The sequence below is a fragment of the Mya arenaria genome, chromosome 12 (genome assembly GCF_026914265.1).
Source record: "Mya arenaria isolate MELC-2E11 chromosome 12, ASM2691426v1".
NCBI classification, from domain to species: Eukaryota; Metazoa; Mollusca; class Bivalvia; order Myida; family Myidae; genus Mya; species Mya arenaria.
The window spans coordinates 37,821,690-37,841,383 of NC_069133.1; the positions used below are offsets into that span (position 1 = coordinate 37,821,690).

Below are 19,694 nucleotides of genomic sequence, written 5' to 3' on the forward strand. Positions count from 1 at the left end.
TATATTGATATCAGAAAATGATGCATTCTGTGTGATTCCCATGATCAGCATACCTAAATACCCCCATACAAGTTTTTATTAAAACTTATTTTGCGATTGAAATCCATCTGACAATTGAAAATGGACTATGGAGGCTCTGGTGACTTTTTCTACTTAGAACGTCACTTATTTATTTATTTTTTATTTATTTTTTTGGGGGGGGTGGGGGGGGGGGGGGGGGGGGTGGGGGGGGGGGGTGGAGGGGTTTTTATTCTTATGATGGCTAGATTGGTTTTCGTACATAAACAAAAACAATTTTGGTATGGCCTCATGTCAAGTGAATTAAAACACCAATAAGATGTCTTTTATGTACATAGAAATAATCATTATCAATTGTGTTTAATAAAAAATATACTATATGTATATACAGTTCAGGGGTATCAACAGAGCAAAATCCTTAATCATGAAAACTGAGCCGGGGGTCTGGGGACCACAGGCCACCCAGCTGGATAAATGGGCAGAGCCACCTAGGGAAAGTTGATGGAAGTTATTAAGGAGGCCTTTTCACCCATCGTTTTGGGATACTCTCTGGCTATTCAAATGAAAATATTCAGGTAAGAAAAGTTCGAAAAAACCCACCAACTTTAGGCAAGCCACTTCCTATATAGGATCAAGGTCATCCTTAAAGTTTGTTTGTTTGAAGGGGCTTGACTTAGACTTTTGGCAATGGGTCGGCTAGTAGGGATTTTTTTTTATTTAGAATTGAGTAAGGTCAATAATAACTCTGAAATCCAGGACTTTGATTACATGCAAATATTGAATGTCGGACGGTATCATAAACACATGCACAACAATACAAGTAACGTAGATCTCTGCCACTCCAACAAAGAGAATAGATAAATGTACACATGAAGATGATATTACAATGAAACAGACATCATATATTCACATCTAACAAACAGTTCAATGAAGAGTTTCACGAAATTCCACCTTAATCAGCTTATGCCAACATCAGATCCTAGCTGGCATTTACAGGAAACACCCATCCACTGGCACTACTTTTACACATATAACACATGTAACGAATAAACACACACATAACTGCTGCTAAGTATCGAACTTGAGAATATCTTGTCCTTGATTCACAACCGGGAGATGCATGTCATTATCGAGGGAGAAATGGCCGTTCTCCGATTTAAGCTCCCCGTGCTCTTCCGTGCCGTTGGGGTTGTTCACAAAAATTCCTCCAGAGCCACGTTGTCTTTTCAGCGCGTGCTGGTGTCGAGATTCATACAGATATCGCTGAAAAATAATTGGCAAAGTTTTGTTTGAACTATTACTTATTTTATTTAACAGGTTTTGTTAAGACATAAGGAATGCATGATATGAAACCAGGAGCTGTATTCATAAAACATTTGAAGTAATTTCCTAACTGAAGTCAATATTTAAATGTTCATAAGCGTTTTTAACATTAAAGTATGTGGTTTTTTCAATTTATGTATTTTGGAAATTGTTAAGTTTTTATTTCATATGATTAAAGAGATACATGTACAGAAATTACAAATGTGACTTCAGTTAGGAAATGACTTAAGAAATTTTATGAATACTGCCCCTGGTTCAGCGAGATCTAAATTTGGGAAATCATGAAATTTGGGTAAACAAGGATCTGTGCCCTGTACATTTTTGGTACTTCCCTGTGCTGTCATGGAGACAAACATGTGCATTCTTCTAAATTCATAAAATTATATGCTTAAGATAATTTTATGATATCATTATAAATACACACAGACTCTACATATTTGGCAGTTGCAACATGATATTACCTTAATTCAACTCAATTCCTATCATTTGCTGTAACATCATTATGTTCAAGTTCTTTAAAGCATGATTCAATGTCCCCTTGTCACCCTTAGGGCTATTCCATTTAAACATATAACCACCAGGGGTGGGGGGCACTTTTAAATTATACCACCCCCCTACAGAAGCAAATTTACCCCTTTGGGCTTCAAATTTAGGAAAAAGACCCCCACCCATACACTATTTAAATAATTGCCTCCCCTACTGTGGGTTATATGTTTTACTGGACTAGCCCTTAGCCCCCTATTTATTTTCTGCAGCACCCAGTCCTTTTTTAAAACCTGGCTAAAACCCTAGTATCTAACTACAAGCAGTAACCATGACATTTAATATGTTCGTAAAAACTGCAAACCCAATCCTAAGGAATGTCTCAACGTGAACTCACTTATTCTTAACACCCTTTGGAAGCCTCAGAAAAGTCTGTTTCACTCAAAGGCAAATGCCAACGCAATGAAAAAAAATCATTTCTCGAATTAACACTTTTCCCAATCTCGTACAATCCCACACATGCTTAAACTCAAATAAATGCCATCTCATTGCCTGTGAAAGATGACAACCTAATATAGTAATGACATTTCGAACCTTTTGAGAATTCAGCTGTGAAAGTATCGACTTTCTGGCAAGCAAGTTACGTAATGTTTCATGACATGCTTTCATATGCGAGGAAATTCTAATTGTCAATTAAAGTGAGAAAGCAAATCAAAATAGGATGGGTTATAAAAGACAGAATGTTATCAAATTCTTAATGTTAAGTACATCATTACAATATTTCCTTAATAGATACAAATGGCTGAAGTGTATTTACCCAATTTAAGAAAAAAAATATATCTCAATATCTAACTCATAACCCTTAAATTAAGCTTAATACATGTTGTTGGGATTTTGGCGCGACATAACATAATGCGATGTATTGACGTAACGCGAAAATGTATTTAAACTAACTTAATGTAACTTCCTGTGTGTTGTTATTGTATGTAGGACTTCAATAAAGGAAACGAACCTACACAACGTGTTTTACCGTTACCATCCCTTAAGGCTGCACTCTCACAGATTTAATGTTTTGATAACCTTTTTATTTATTATCTTGGAACGAGCCAATTTATGCAAAAATGCTTGTAAACCAGTCATTAAAGACTGCTGACAAAATAGTTCAAAAATTGATCTTATATGCATATAATGCAAAAAATCGCTCATTCCGAGACAAAAAATATATAAAAAAGTTGTCAAAACGGCGAATCTGTGAGAGTGCAGCTTTAAACTAAGCTTAATACATGTATTTAGCTTATTCAGATAAGATTATAATGTCTTCCAAAGGGTTGCAAATATAACTGGGTCTTTAACGAGAAATACAGGAGACTAGATACAATGTACATTTCATGTCTGCAATGCCGAAAATCTGCGGAGTAAAACGAAATGATTTTTTGCTTTTCAAACTTTCAATTTTTATCAATGACAATTCCAAAGTTCACAGGAAACAGAACCATATCCATTACAGTAAAAATTGCTGTTCACTCTTCAAAGAATAAAGTTTCAAGTAAGTCATAAACAGTTATATAATTTAATTTTTCGCATTCAGAAATGAGTGAATTTGAGAAAGCCAAGCTAAACGTATTGTCAAAGGAAAATAGAATCATGAATTATGAATTATTTTCTCAAGTAATCAGAATAATGAGTGATAAAAATATCATTGTGTCAGGAATTGACACTGAATGGCCCATCAAAGTACGAAACCATGTCATTTTATTACCTTTGTGCATAAATTATATCCTACTAGTTTATTCCTTACAATTCATGTAATAGTGCTGTGTAACCTTCCATTGACAGAGCTCTAAATTAGTTCAAAGCTGCAATCTTTGCAGGGTTAAATGTTAGCCAGGCTGGTTAACATTTCCATTAGCCAAGTAATAATACAAAGAGTTGGGCTTGTTGAAAAGGGGCTGTATTCATAAGCATCTTAGTAAACAATTTTAGCTTAATGAAAAATATGTTAGAAAATATGTTAAAATGAATTTTAAGAACTTGGATGTTGTAAGATTAGTTTTGAAAATGTTCACTAAGATTCATGAATAATGAATTCGGCCATTGTCTAATATCGATAACCAGTATCACACAGGGAGGGTCTGTTATGCCATTTTTCAAGAAATTGGGACATGTCCTTCAAGAATAATTTTGCTTAGATAATATATACCTGTCTTTCTTTAGGAATTCGACCCATGGCTTCAAGTTTTGCTCGCGCTTGACGTCGTTTCAGGATTCGGTGGTACTGTTTGGCGTTAACGTACAATGGCTCCTCACCAGTTTCTCCCGGCTGAAAAAGATCATTATCAAGTGTTTACATTGCTATTGTAAGACTTACTGTACAGCATACATGGCTCTCTTGGCATATTTTGGAAAATGACTCATACCTCAACCTGAAAAATTACAAAAGTTTGTCATTGGGAACAAAATAGAGATCTACTGTTCTTTCCAATAACTCATTTATCTGCCCCTGAAATGAACTTAGATTTAGTCCTCAGAAGTAGATAAGATATATTTAAAATGTCATGCTTCAGTTTTGGCTTGTTTGGGTGTAGCCAATGTTTCTTGTATTATTCTTTGTTTCTTTTTGTGTGAAATTTTGTGAACTCAGTTGAGTCACTACTTGTGAATGTTTGTGGGACTGCAGCCAGGTATCGGCCAAACATGCCAATTGTCAATAACCAGGCAGCAATTGAAGTTGTCCTTTCAGGTAACTCATTCATCTGCCCCTGAAATACTCCTTGTCTCTTGGAGAACTGAAATACTCTGATGGCGGGTAGGGTTAGGGTATAGACTTGATAAGAAAGATGACCAATGAGAGATCATCATCATGTGATCTGTACAAACGCCCTGATTGGACAATATGTAATGTGACTTTGAAGAAGAAAAGCTAGCACATATTTCAAATGCCATGCTTTACTTTTTGCTGGTTTTCTACTTTTCTAATTCTGAGACTAAACCTCCTGGTTGAAGTGTATTCAGGGGCAGATGAATGCGTTATCAGAAAGGACAATTATTGAATCATTTGTTTAAAAGACTATGTGAAAAAAGTATCTTACCGGTACATTAATTTTTGGCTCATTTGGACCAACTGTATTTTAAAAGATTCAATGGGAATTTTTGCATTCAAATTTGGAATAAATATAAACCTTTTTACACGGGAAATAACAACGAATAAAGGATTCAAAAATGGGGGGAAATTTCTACATGATTTAGTGCATTCAAATACAGACTTTCTGTATTACTAAAGAATCTCTTATCCGAAAATGTAGTTCAAATGTCTGCGATTAATTTTTTACAAACAATACAAACCACAGACAGTAATACGTTACTTAATTTAGAAACATTTATCTAAAAGAGACAAGAAATGGAAGTTGGATCATTGTAATCTTGGGATTGCACGCAAACAGTTTTAAAAGTCTTGATAGAAATTTCTTTAATTTATACTAGAGCATTACTTTTGCTAACACACCTAAACATGGCTGGAAAATATCCTACAGTAATACTCGTACATTCAAAAACATATGTAGCATATTTTATTGTTTTTGTTTTGGTGTTATACCTTAATTCAACATAGTGAAAATTCAGTGCTTGAAGGGATAAAATGATGAAAAAGATGATAAAATAGCGAAAAAAAATAAAATTTGTCGAATAATGGCATAAACTTGGCATCGATGTGCTAAATGACCTACAGTAAATATGACTGCATGAGAACTAGGGCAGTTCATAAAACTTTTTTGAGATAATTTTTAACTTAGTGAAACTTTTCAAATTTTTAACACTGAATATTTTGAATACCCTCTGTTCTCTTTAAATTCAACTTAAAAAAAAACAACATTTTTTCATTAAGGGCTATTCCAGTAAGACGTATACCAGTAACACATGGGGGAAGGCAATTATTTTTCTAGTATATAGGTTGGTGTCTTTTTTGAATTTGGACCCTTAAAAGGTAAATTTGCTTCTGTATTGTATAATTTATAAGTGCCTTTATCCATGATTTTTTTTTCAATTTTTCAAATAATTTTTACTCAATATTTTAAATACCCTCTGTTATCCATTAGATCTATTCATGTATGCCTTTATCTTTGATTCTTTTTCTTGCTTACTTTGATTTTTTGGCACAAAACCTATTTAGTTTCCTTTAAAGCTGCACTCTCACAGATTGACAACTTTTTTTATTTTTTGTCTTGGAACAAGCCAATTTTTACGAAAATCCATAGAAACAAGTTATATTAGATTGCAAACAAAAAATTAGATCGCAGATTTTTATACTAATATATGAAAATCTACGATCTGATTTATGTCAGCAATTATATATCATTAGATATTTACGCAAAAAGTTGCTCTTTCCAAGACAAAAAATAAAAAAGTTGTAAAAATGGTATATCTGTAAGAGTGCAGCTTTAAAATCAACTTAAAGAAAGAGCATTTTTCACCTGTATGCTATATGAATACAGCCCCTGGTTGCGGCACCTGTAATATTCAGCAAACTTCCCATTCCTTTCCCAGGAAATTACTTCATAAACATATTTACCCTTTTATTAAGCTCAAACTAGCTCAACCTTTTTTGAAAGACATACTTCGGTAGCTACCAAGAAAAACAAGAGCTGTCACAGTATGTGACGAATGCCCCGAATGTGACATTGACCTATGAAGAAGGTCAGTACATGAAAAGTTGATCTTGCCTTAACGTGTTAAATACATATGGCAAGTTATTTTAAATTGCTTCTGAACATTAAAAAAATACCACCGATATTTGACAACCTACTTTCTTATGTCCTTATATTCAGCATTCCATTGTGAATAAACACTAAGTGTATCTTTCACCTTAGAGGTAGGGACATGGGTCTTGCACACAACATGTCGTCTTGGTATGTCAAACACATGTGGCAAGTAATTTTAAAATCTGTCCATACAAGAAAAAGTTACAGCCCGGACACAACAACCTATACTCTATGTCCTTATATGCAGCATTCCATTGTGAATAAACACCTAAGTGTATCTTTCACCTAAGAGGTAGGGAAATGGGTCTTGCACGTGACACGTTGTCTTGGTATGTCAAACACATGTGGCAAGTCTTTTTAAAATCTGTCCATACAAGAGAAAGTTATTGAGCCGGACAGAAGGACCGACGGTGCGATTTTAATATGCCCACCTTCGAGGGCATAACAAGTCATAGTTTTACAGTATTAAAGCATTAAATTATTAAGGCGCACAATAAACATTGATGCATTTTTTATTTAAACTTTAATGTATTTTCATGTTTAACTCATTTTTCTTTAATGATAAAAACAAAAAAGAGCATATGATTAAGGAACAGTGTAAAAAAATAGTAACAGATTCCTCTGACATTTGAAAAAAGAGCCAAATTATCAATAATATTTTTTATCTGTACCTTAATCATATGCTTTTTTTGTTTTGATCATTAAGACAAATGGGTTAAATATGATAATGCATTGAAATAAAAAAATAAATCAAATGTAAATGTTACCATGGCGATCTGTTGACCAGGTTGCTGGGATGGTAGGTTTATGACTTGAATACCTGAAACAAACCAGATAAAGATATACTGTATGTTTGGTAAATTTTCTGAGTGTCTAATGATTGTGATTTCGCAAATAAATCAGGTAGAAAGAACTTGTATACATGTATGTAATGTCGTAATCAGATGTTTAATATACTATATGCATATATGTTGTCAGACAGTACATGTATGCCCCTTAATGCTGTTTGTCAGAACTGTGTGGATCTTGACTACAGGCGTTGAAGAAATGACTTGATTATTAATATTAATGGTTGCACAAACTTTTCATGAAAGTGCAGAAAAACATTTAAAACTTTAAACTGGGGACAATTATTTTACAGGACAGTTGATGATGACAATGACCATTCATGCCATACTCCCTGGCGGGATTAAAAAGCCCCTGGAATTTCGACCCATCCCCTGGTCCCCCGCCGGGGCATCCATATCCCCTGGAATTAAATTTTTTTTTTGGGGGGGGGGGGGGAAACTAGCTCAATGTTGACAATGGAAAGCATCCATAACTATTACTATTAAGTGTGAAATTCCATGAAGGACCATGATGACTAAGTCAAAAAATTATTATAATTAGAGTGTGTTTCTGTATTTATTCTAACATGTATCATAAATGTAGATATTGAGCTAAATTTCGGTGCGCAAAAATCCCCTGGTGTAATATCAAAATCCCCTGGGAAGCTTCTCAGAAATATGGCATGTATGCATGACCTTTCATCTACTGCCTCCTAACCCCTGCCAGTGATATTCCCATATTCAAATGCATCCTATTGATGAAGTTTCATAATCTTAGGACGAACTGTTCTCAAGATAGTGAGTGGACATAGTTTTTGTAAATCCAACTCCTGCGGTCTTGGGCCAATAATACTGACCAGGGCCCATAATACTGACCACAGAAAAAACATGTCAAATTAGAAACCAAAAAATTAATAACATTATCATAAGATAATCATTAAAACCCACAAGCTGAAATTTTACATGTATTATCAAATGACACCCCCCCCAGTTTACAACATTAGATAATAGTGATTTTTTCCAGCAGTTTGGAAATGATGAGGCCCTTCAGATTGGGAAATATTCTTGTACTTAAGTCTCTGAAACTGGGTATTCCAATTTTGCCTTGAAATGAACAAGAATGCCTTAAAAAAACAAGCAGCAAAGATAAAATAACATGAAGTTTGTTTTCTTAAAAAATAAACCAACTCTTTCATACAAAAACAGTTTGATGGGTCCAATTTTGTACTTAACAAGAGCTGTCACAGTAACTAATGAATGCCTCCGAATAGGCATCTTGTTCAATTTCTGAGCACTGCTACAGCGCACTGACCGTGAGGCAAAAATTATACAGTTACTAATATCAGGTAGAGCTATCATAAACTGTGAGCAGGGTAATTTCCCCCACTGGAAGATATGGCATGTTTGTTAATACTCTTTGAGTGCCGTTACACCCCACTGACCCTGAGGCAGCTGTACAGGTTTGTTGTTCGAGTCCACAAGGACAAAAGACGTCTGTCCATTCACTGTGATCTGATTCAGGAACAACATCTGTGGAATACCAAGGGCGTTGTGTGTGCCTACACCACCAACTGGGGTGCCTACTGTAACCTGTAAGAGCATACTTATCAACTTACAACTAGTCAACACATCTTGGTATGTTTTACATTTACACAAAATGATACATAAATAATATATTTGCTATTTTAGGACTACTGAATGTACCAGTAGCCAAAATTGACATTGACTACCAAATTCTGAAATCTTTCAAACAGCTATCACAGGAGAGGTTAAATCCCCAACACGCGGCCTGGACACAGGAATGTTGCCTGGGTACATGAATACAGAAGTACTTAGTGATTTTTCATATTTTTTGTTATACCGGTATATATTTAAAAAAAAAGTTTTACACTTGGACAAAGGGACATAACTGCTAAATAAAGTTGAATCAGTAATGAGAGAGCATATTATCTACCTTCCCCTGTATAAAAATCAAATTAACAGTAAGGGTTAAAATACTACAGAAGGCAATTAGTGCTTAAACCATACACTCAACAAATTTGACCTTACTATTCGATAAAAAAATTCAGGTGTAAAAATAACCCTCTACCTCATATCAAAACCTGTAAACAAAAATGATAGCGTTGTTTTAAACTATGTTTGAACAATTCTAAACAGCAACAAAAAATATTCAAATGTTGACAAATTATGCCACAACTTTTTTATGTTACATTTGAACAGTCTATTTTAGAAGGCAGTCATTTTTTATTGAGAACACTGAAGTCCTCTTGTTTCACTGTTAACAGTGATAACATCAAAATTTGAACAGCATCCTATGCGCCTTGAATAAGGCTGTGTATTGCTGGACAAAAGACTTTCCGATTCGAATCGCGATCTTTGACATGCGATCCACGAATCAATTCACGATTCACTTGGTTATAAAGCAATACATAATCTTCATTCGAACACCACACACTGAATTGAATGCTAGCCCTGTATGAATTAACTTCCGGTTGCGTCAGTGTAACATATTTTGGACATTTCGGATAAACATTGCATTATATATTTCTTTAAAACAGCCAAAATATTAGCTGGAATCATTTTGTTATATTCTTTTATTAAATTTTGCACTGAATCGCGATCCAGCGATCTCAGCACTGGCAAGTATTTGTGTCGAATATTTTGCTTTGACTTGCGATTACTTGGGTACTCGTTACAGTCCTAGCCTTTAATAAAATGGGCTCCTGAAATTAACTGTATCAATCTATACATAATTTATACGTACAATCGTAAACATGTGACTGAAAAATATATTTCTGTATTGGGATGCAGGCGCTATCAAAATATTCCGTAATTTTTCCGTATTGTACAATTCACAGGTCCCATGATCATGTTAAACCTATGATAAAGACTAGTGTTGGGAATCGGTTCCAATTTTACAATCGATAATCGGTTCCACTCAAGTAACCGATTATCGATAGTACAAACGTTTTTTTTTAAATACTAGATCAAACCTAAAGTGAAGTTTTATTCATGCACATTATTTAACTCTTAACAATGTAAAACAACCTAGAACTCTTACTGGTTGAGGTTGGGCGACGGCCTGTGAAGTCTGGACCAGCATCTGAGGAACTGCTTGCTGGGCCTCGCTCACCTGGTAAAAACAATCATTAATAGCATGTATAGGAAATATACACTGCACAGCTGCCAGTCTACACTTTATGATAAACTAAGTAAATGGGTTAAAATCTAATTGTTGGATGATGTTTGTATAATTCATTTATAAATTTCGTAATTGTACAGTTGAAATTTGGAAGATTGTTGCTCCCTAGAAATGGGCTTTAATTTCCACAGTCCAGTCCTTGGAAGTATGTAAGATCCAAATATTAAAATAAAACTTCCAACTTGTTAAAAACCTGGTTTCAACTATTCATTTATGGCATTTCAACAATACTTCTATGAAAGTGAATTGTTTCAATACTTTCATGGAATCAGTATGTTTTAATCGCAACTATTTCATATCTTGTCAGAATAGTTGAGACTTGAACTGCCATGTTAGGGAGAACAACTCCCAAATTTGATGGCAAGAAAGTTCCTTTTTCCAATTTCTAATAATAATCAAAGCCTTGGAAACACACCATAGTAAGACAGTATATTTAAACAAAAATAGTGCCCACACTCTACCTTAGAGGCACGGAGGCCTATGGCACAGAATTTTGTAACAGATATGGTTATTTTCTAAAATTATTTTCAATTGAATTCAATGATAATTCAACATATATATTTTTTACAAAGCTAAAAGGCAGACAGAAGGCCCTACATGTACCAGAGATCTTCAATATAAGAACAAAATTGGAGATAATTTATATTTATAAAGTAGTTGATACTATTGATTCTTCAATATAGGTAGGCATAAGAAGTTTTTTTTATAAGAACAAGTTCTCAAAATAAGTAATATTACATTCTACATGAAGTTTAATTTTCTTTGTGCTAACTGATTAACATTATATCACTGACTTGTATAACATTTGTGCCTGCTCCAGTAACTATCTGGTCTGCAGAGACGATGCGACCATCAGCTGTGACATATTGTATCTGCTGTATCTGATCACCAGCGTCATTTACAGCAACTGTGACCTGAGAGTCACCCTCAAACATTGCGTCCTTTGTTCTCCTGGACACACACTAGACTTACTGAAAAAAGTTGAGATGCATGTAAACTTGAGGTATGCTTATGAACTCACAATTTAAATTGAAATCTACACCCCATGTACAAACAAGAAAGTCTCAGGCCTGTAAAATCTCTTGAGGACTAAAGTTTGAAATAAGTGCACTGCCATTTGATTTAAGAGTGAGAATAGGCTTAATTTTCAAAACAATGAAAAACATCAAAGTTATATCAACACTTTTTAAAACAGTAAAATATCACAGTTAATTTCACTTATGAATCTCCATAAAACCCGAAAAGAATATAATATTAAATTGAATTTTTCAAAATGTTGTTTTCATATATGAGTTCTATAGGTCTTGGATTGGCTTGATTCTTCACTTCTCTCATTTATAGCTACAAGTTTTTCAATACATAATTAATGATTATTTTTTGCTGGAATTATGAACAATGACTTCGAGCATGGTCGGTTGGTCAATAGCTATTCATAGTCTAAAATAATGTGTTATATGGTATTCTTCTAATTTCTAATGTCTAAATGGGTTTGTGCAACCTTGCAAGTGCCCTTCATGTATATATATATATCACTATGTTTTGACAGTATGAAATGAAAAAAACACATCAAACTCATAATTATACGTTGGATATTTATTTTTTTGTGTACGGACCTAATATAAAATATTTTGAACTATCTATCTATCTCTGTTTAATGTCAACTCCTCTTCCGAGTGTTACTGACATGAACGGTGCGCGCCGGCTTGCTAGTGAAAAAATAAAACACTGATGAGGCAAATCACATCAGAAAAGTGAGAACTAGGGTATAAAAGAGAACACAATTTAGGTAACATGATAAAAAGTGATTGGTGAACTGGTAAAAGGATAAAAACACTGCTCGCTTATCTAATGCTTAATGGTTGCCACAGACATATAGCAATAATAGCTTAGCTAATGTTTTCTCTGTTATGTCATACAGACTGAAAATAAAATTTGATTTGATTTTGTCACAACACATGTATCATCAATAATAACATTCAATTTAAAAAAATCAAGCCACTGTGATTTTCCTTCATTTGGCCATTTTAGAATAGAACTTAACAAGATTCTCAATCATCCATGTTTTATTTAAAAATGCCTTCCATCTTTTATTTCAAAAAATGCCTAACATATCTTTTGACAAATAAATAATACGAAAATTTTATTGAGGATGTCTTAAACCACAGGGTATACCGAAACCATCTTAATTGTCCGAAATTCGTATGCGACGGGAGCACATCAACTTTGGATAAAGCGAAAACCTTTTATGTGTGCCCCGCAAATGGACTATCTTCCAATTATTAAATAAAACATTAATTTCAAAAGAGTTCACGTTAAATAGGTCATGATAGCAACACCAACATGGATTTCTATCCGTTTTCTTTTCTGAAATCGCTCTGTCAAAACAGCAATGGCGGAATTTTCTAAAATACACTACCATACCATAATTGGGTGGTGCTAAAAACCTGTACCCGGTATCGATATTGGGAAAAGCCGGTATCACTGATTGTGATACCATTTTATGTCTCCAACAATCAACCATGGCTTTTGAAATTGTTATTTATGCATGCATATGTTTATTAATTATCTTTTTCACTTATATACTTAACATGCAATTATTTGATTAGAAATAATTAGGTTAATAATAAAATTATAGTTTTATCTACTGGAGGTAACATTTCCAAAATGGCCTTAATAAGAAAATGAACATTATAGTATAATTATAATCTTCAACAGACTAGTGGTAAATAAGATCACGGTGACATAACAATATTGTTCATTTATGGTGGCATATTACTGTCGTAAGATAACCTGATATTAATTTCGAATTGTTTCGTGCTAACCACTTAATTTTTGGGATAATTAGTTAATATTCAGAAACTTTTTCGGTAAGATAAATATAATTAGACTTAAAGCAGGCTTAAAAGTACTCAGAACTGTCACCTGTTACCCTTTTTAGCTGTACAAAATTAACAGGTGAACTACAGTGTAACTATGGTTTGCGAATTCCATTTATTAGGTAACATATAATAACATTAACCATTGAACTTTTATGAATGCAGCATTGTTCCAAATAATAACCGTTAAAGCACGAAAGTTTTTTTTAAAACTGAACATGGCATGAACACATGACCAAAATAACTCTGGTTGACCTTTACTGAATGAAAATTGAAAAGCTCGAACGTGCTAATAAAACAAATGTGAATAAACATTGGATTTAAAACGGTTTTCCAAGTTTTGGAGCTTGTTTTATGGTACATGCATGGATATTCAATCACCCCTCACTGTCAGAGATCAGTCTGATAAGCCTGAAGACGGCCGGGTCATTTTCCAGATAAAGTGTGAGAACCACACTTGGTTGTGGACATTTTTTAGGTGGGTAAGGTACAATATTATCAGTTAATTGTGTGAATTTCCGGAGAAGTTCATACTGTACTACAAACTCAAACAATTTAAATAGATATTTGAGATATGACATAACATCGAATTTATGGTCGAGCAGTTGTTTTCGGCCGAACCGCATAATTTCCTTGGCGCGGTCAGACAAATTCGGCAAGCCTATCGCCTGATAGGCATTCACTCAACCGACTCAAACTAAACGGTTCCTAAAAGAGTCAGGAAACACAGCTGCATTAAAACATCGCTTTGGCAAACTCCGGCTTGGGGTGTACCAAGTCAAGAGCATCGGCGATAGTCGAGAAGAGAATACATGGCGCAGATGGTACGAGGAAAATAAAATACACTTCTTGTCACCGGTAGAATATTATAGGCACGGATAATATGAGGGAAGAAACTAAAAAAGTTGTCGTTAGAGTACACTAGGCGCGGATAGTACGAGGGAATAAACTTTACTTGTAGTTGTCGGTGCGGATGGTGCGATGGAAGAAACTTTACATGTAGACGCCAGTAGAGTATTTCAGGCACGTATGGTACGATGGACGAAACCTTACTTGTTTTCGCCAGTAGGGAATACCAGGCGCGGTTGTTACGAGGGAAGAAGCTTACTTGTTTTCGCCAGTAGGGAATACCAGGCGCGTATGGATCGAGGGAAAAAGCTTACTTGTAGTCGCCAGTAGAGTATTCCAGACACGGATGGAACGAGGGAAGAAGCTATACATGTTTTTCCTGTATACAATACCAGGCACGCATGGTTCGAGGGAAGAAGCTTTACTTGTAGTTGTCGGCAGAGGATACCAGGTGCGGATCGTATGAAGGAAATTGCTATACACATGTTCTTGCAGTCGCCGGTAGTGAATACCTGGCGCGGATGGAACGAGGGAAGAAACTTTACTTGTACTGTTGTCGATAGAGATGACCAGGCACGGAAGGTGTGAGGGAAGAAGCTATAATTTTAAAAATTACTTCAGGCCATCTAACTGCCATATAAAACAACCTCATTGACTGACGCATGCCAATGCAAAATCTGGGAGGAATAAAAGCAACAGCTTGGTCAGCTGAGTTCCCCTGTTTAAAAGAACGGGGAATTGTGTCCCGTTTAAAAATAGTGCGGAATGATTTTACCGAACACCTTGCAAGTCACGTGATCGTTTCACACACGCACGCGCACGCACACACACACGCACGCACGCACGCACGCACGCACCCCCCCACACACCCACACCCACACACACACTTAACTGTCAATACACGTTTAAGCCAACTCTCTGTCATTCTCAGTAGTATTACACTCTTACAAAAGTTTCCATCGATCAAATCAATCAACGATGTTAATCTGTCCGGCTCTGTGTCTACGTTGTTTCACAGCAGTATTTCCCTTCCTTTCACGATCCGTCATTCAGGGAAGTTATAAAGTGTGTATAATCACGTTATGAGTGTCGATAAATACACCGATGCTAATTATAAACTTCTTGAGGCTTATTGGGTCGACATACCCTGTAATCCCCAAATTGACAAAAACGCAAAAACACTGCCATAGATAAATGTGTCGTAAGCGATTTGAGTTTTTGAAAATTTGCTTTTTCTTGCAATTGAATCAACTGGTGTCTAGTCACCATAAAGGCACAAACTATAGATTTACACGTTGTTGATGCATTTTTGTTTAATTTTAATGAATTATTTTGTTTAAATCATTTTACTTTAATGATATAAAATGATTTGTGTACAGCTAGACTTATTAGTGGTATTTTGGAACTGTTTTAAATTGGAAAGTTGTGGCTATTAAATGTACCTATTAATTGAACCCCATTCATAAAGGGTACTACATGTATTTTTATAGACCTACGGTCACGGCCTCTAAACGCCAGCTCCACCACTTTACGGTGGTGCAAAGAAAAAGAGCTGTCGACACTTCTGTGGTGGAGCTGTGCCCTATGTTTACATGAACAAACGTGAGTATGATTTATATTTTATTTGATAATTTCATTTAACGGACATATTTCGAAAATCGGAGAATGTGGTACCGTGTAAGAACACTTCTACTGTAGGCTGGTTATTATTTCGTTTCAATATTCTGTGGTGCCAGGAGCTTTTCTCCCGAATCGGACTTGTGCATATTTTGAGATCTGATTGCATAACAAGTACATTTCGGTGCTTACACACCCCGTAAGAACATTCTCACGCATATAATAGTCTATGTTAATTACACGTTTCTGGTGGCTTGTAGAGATTTATCAGTGATATATAAAAGCAAGATGTAAAAGTTTAAACAGTGAAAACCTCAATTTAATATTTTATCTTGCACTCACGTCCAAATTAAACGCCAGCGCCAGCTGGGACACACACTTGATTTGGCGCGCATTTCTAAAAATAAAACCTACAATTAACTGTCAATTTGTATCCTTTCTATGCACGTTATGAAAAAGAAAAAAAAAAGATGGTTTCAATGATAGATCGCAATAAATATCACCTCAGGAATATGAAAAAGAAATATTTCAAGAGCTTATAGATTTTGGTTTTCACTCGATAAAATATATTGTGATATTGCACCGGAATAATATTAGTTTAGTTTAGTTAAGTTTAGTTTAATCTTATTTGTTACTAACGATTGTGAAACAAGTTATAACAACATTATATCAATCATTCTCATCGGAACGATGTAACGCGAGAGTGTGGTCTTATGTTGTGGTGACCACAAACCAAATCAGACCCGGCCACCTAGGTGAGAAGCGAGTGCGCTAACCATTGCGTAAGCAGTATAACTATAATCACCATCTTTTACCATACTTCAACTATACAACATGTCAAATACACCGTACAGTTAAAACAAAGCATCAAATCAAAACGTGTTTTGCGGAACAATGAATTCATTTCGCCCTCTTCTTGCACAAGGATCTTCTTGACTGAGAACAAGGAAGATCCCTCCAACCAAACCGTGCTTCCATGGACAAACAATCTTGGTCTGATGTATCGTCCGGCTGTCCGGTCCCAAAAGCCGAAAATACGAACGGTTCCCGACTAAGCCAATTCCACGTGCCCTGCTCAATGGCGTCATTTACGCCCAGCCACACATACTTCGTTTCCCATTCTAGTGACGTCAAAAACCCAACGAGAAAAGCGTGCTCGCATACGTCTGTGACGGAGGCCAGCTCCGCGTCCAATGAGCGACAGTTGTCTCTAGAGTCTACCCAGGTTTGAAGGGTGGAAACTGCTTTATAGCAGTAGCTCCCGTGAGTAAACCAGAATTGGCCACAAGATGTTATGTCCATCACAGCCATGTTCTTGGGATTCTGAAATGAATGAACGTTTGATAACCTTTTTTGAGTAACGGATCGATGCATTGAAACGTTGTATATAAACAGACTTTCCAGAAACACAAACTGTTTTTGAGATCTGAAATGACTTTTTACTGACGGAACTTAAAACAAACGTTTACTCTTGTCACTTAAAAAAGCTGTTATCAGGGTGCCATATCAATTTTGCCGCTTTACAGGACAGTTAGTGCCATATTACTTGTGAATTTTTTACCTTAATGTATTGTGGGTTTTTTTATCAGATTTGCCTATCAAACCGCGCTATCATAAAATAACTATTGATTATAATTGACAGGGCCGTAGCTAGGCCGTTTCGAAGTATACTCACAATTGCGGTTGAAATGAGCGAAATGGGAGGGGGGGGGGGCAAAATACGCACGAACAGTGCCATAGATAAATGTGTCGTAAGCGATCTGAGTTTTTGAAAATTTGCTTTTTCTTGCAAGTGAATTAACTGGTGTCTATTCGCCATAAAGGCGCACACTATAGATTTACACTTTATTGATGCATTTTTGTTTAATTGTAATTAATTATTTTGTTTAAATCATTTTACTTTAATGATATAAAATAGCATATGATTTGTGTTCAGCTAGACGTATTAGTTATAATTTGGCACCTTCTTTAACTAGGGAAGTTGTGGCCATTTATTGAACCCCATTTATAAAGGCTAATATTTTTTTTAAACCTAAGGTGGTTCTTTAAAACTCTGGTTAACTGTGTGCAGATAAAAAGCCTACTTTCAATATAACAAATGTCTTGTTTTAACTGTCATTCGACGCATTACACCGTTAAAAACAGTTTTTACAAATAAATGGAGGATGGTTCTAACAGCTATTTGACAAATATTGATACAGAGCGGTATGGGTCTGAACTCAAACAGAAGTCATTCTTCCGTATATGTTGAAAAGTGACCGTATAAGTCTACACTTTGTTCTGACAGTAAACATAGAGACTTTAAAACGCAAAAAAATAATTCGAATATATTCAATAGAAGAAAACATATTCAGCTTTTGGAATTCCGAAGGATTTTAATAGACTGAGCATCTTTTGGTTTATAAAAAATATTTTGCAAAGAACATGCAATGCGTTTTTTAAGTTTCTCAGTGCATGAGTCTCTAGCTGAAGGTGTCGTTTTTGTTCCTTATTTATTTCTTTAAATTATGATAAATCCGCTACATGTACTTGTAGCTTTGTTTAGAACTTTATATTCTTCTTTTTTTCATACCTGTTAAATTTCTCTTTTAAAAACTGCACGATTTCAACAAAGATATGGACACCGGAAAATGTTATTACACAGTGTGTTTTACCACGTGATAAATTGCGTTATAAATGCTACGTAGGAAGGCAATATATCGCTTCGAATGAAGACTTTATACAAAGATATGCCGCTTACACAATATGTACGTATCACACCGAAGCGCATGCGCACATCTACTTCCGCAATACTTCTCAAAAGAAATAGGACGTTTATAGTCGATTGCGTTTGCTAAAAGAAATGCTTTTGCTTTTATCTTAACAACAAATAAACGAAAATATATTATGTCAGTCGGTTGATCAGTCATCTTTATGTTAAAATGTTTGTTCTATTTTAATTGTAAATGATTATTATTCTGTGATAATATCCTCCTTTTGGGATATTTTATTCAATATTAAATATTTTTATTTTTCTATAGATGATAAAGTTTAATAGTACTATTTTTACATATCAAATATATTGCACAAATAAAATAAAATGAAAAATGATTTTTGTTGCGTTCATGATGATACATCGCACTCGACCTTCTTTCTCTTGCAATATGGACATGACTCAAACCATCCAAAGTGAAACTATTCCACAGATCAACTGACTTAGAATAGTCTATGTTAATCACACATTTCTGGTGGCTTGTAGAGATTTATCAGTGATATATAAAAGCAAGATGTCAAAGTTTAAACAGTGAAAACCTCAATTTAATATATTATCTTCAGATCTTGCACTCACGTCCAAATTAAACGCCAGCGTACAGGGCTTGGACACACACTTGATTTGGCGCGCATTTCTAGAAATAAAACCTACAATTAACTGCCAATTAGTATCCTTTATAGGCATATACATAAGCAATTGTTCCAGTGATAGTTCGAATAACCGTCTCCGTGGCCTTGTGGTTAAGGCGTCCGCCTACGGAGCAGCTTCGATCCCGGGCCGCGTCATACCGAAAGACGTTAACAGCTGGTACAAGTAGCTCCCTTGCCTGGCGCTCGGCATTTAAAGGGTAGTGCTTGGAAAAGTGGTGTTCTCAGTACTGGTTCAACCCAGAAAAGCTGTATTCCGTGTATCGAAGCTTTACACCGAGCACGTTAAAGAACCAAGAGGTCTCTTCGTAAAGAGCTAGGACATCGCACCCGGATCTTTTGTATC

General features: G+C 35.3%; 2 protein-coding genes across 3 annotated transcripts; both read right to left on the minus strand.

Moving 5' to 3' along the window:
• Nucleotides 1-235: 235 nt before the first annotated feature.
• LOC128211009 (nuclear transcription factor Y subunit alpha-like) lies at nt 236-13,024 on the minus strand. Of its 2 annotated transcripts, none has more exons than XM_052915382.1 (7): nt 12,948-13,024; nt 11,402-11,578; nt 10,467-10,538; nt 8,848-8,995; nt 7,346-7,398; nt 4,025-4,144; nt 236-1,281 (listed from the first exon to the last, which is right to left on the minus strand). In XM_052915382.1, the coding sequence occupies exons 2-7, from the start codon at nt 11,540-11,542 to the stop codon at nt 1,087-1,089; spliced, it is 729 nt and encodes a 242-aa protein (XP_052771342.1). In that variant the 5' UTR covers nt 11,543-11,578; nt 12,948-13,024; the 3' UTR covers nt 236-1,086. The 2 variants fall into 2 exon arrangements, with proteins under 2 accessions (XP_052771342.1, XP_052771344.1); XM_052915384.1 differs by having other exon boundaries at nt 12,848-12,985.
• A 3,825-nt stretch (nt 13,025-16,849) lies between these two features.
• LOC128210655 (CD209 antigen-like protein C) lies at nt 16,850-17,260 on the minus strand. Its single transcript, XM_052915007.1, has one exon. It carries the CDS (start codon nt 17,258-17,260, stop codon nt 16,850-16,852), a length of 411 nt encoding a protein of 136 aa, XP_052770967.1.
• Between the last annotated feature and the right edge of the window lie 2,434 nt (nt 17,261-19,694).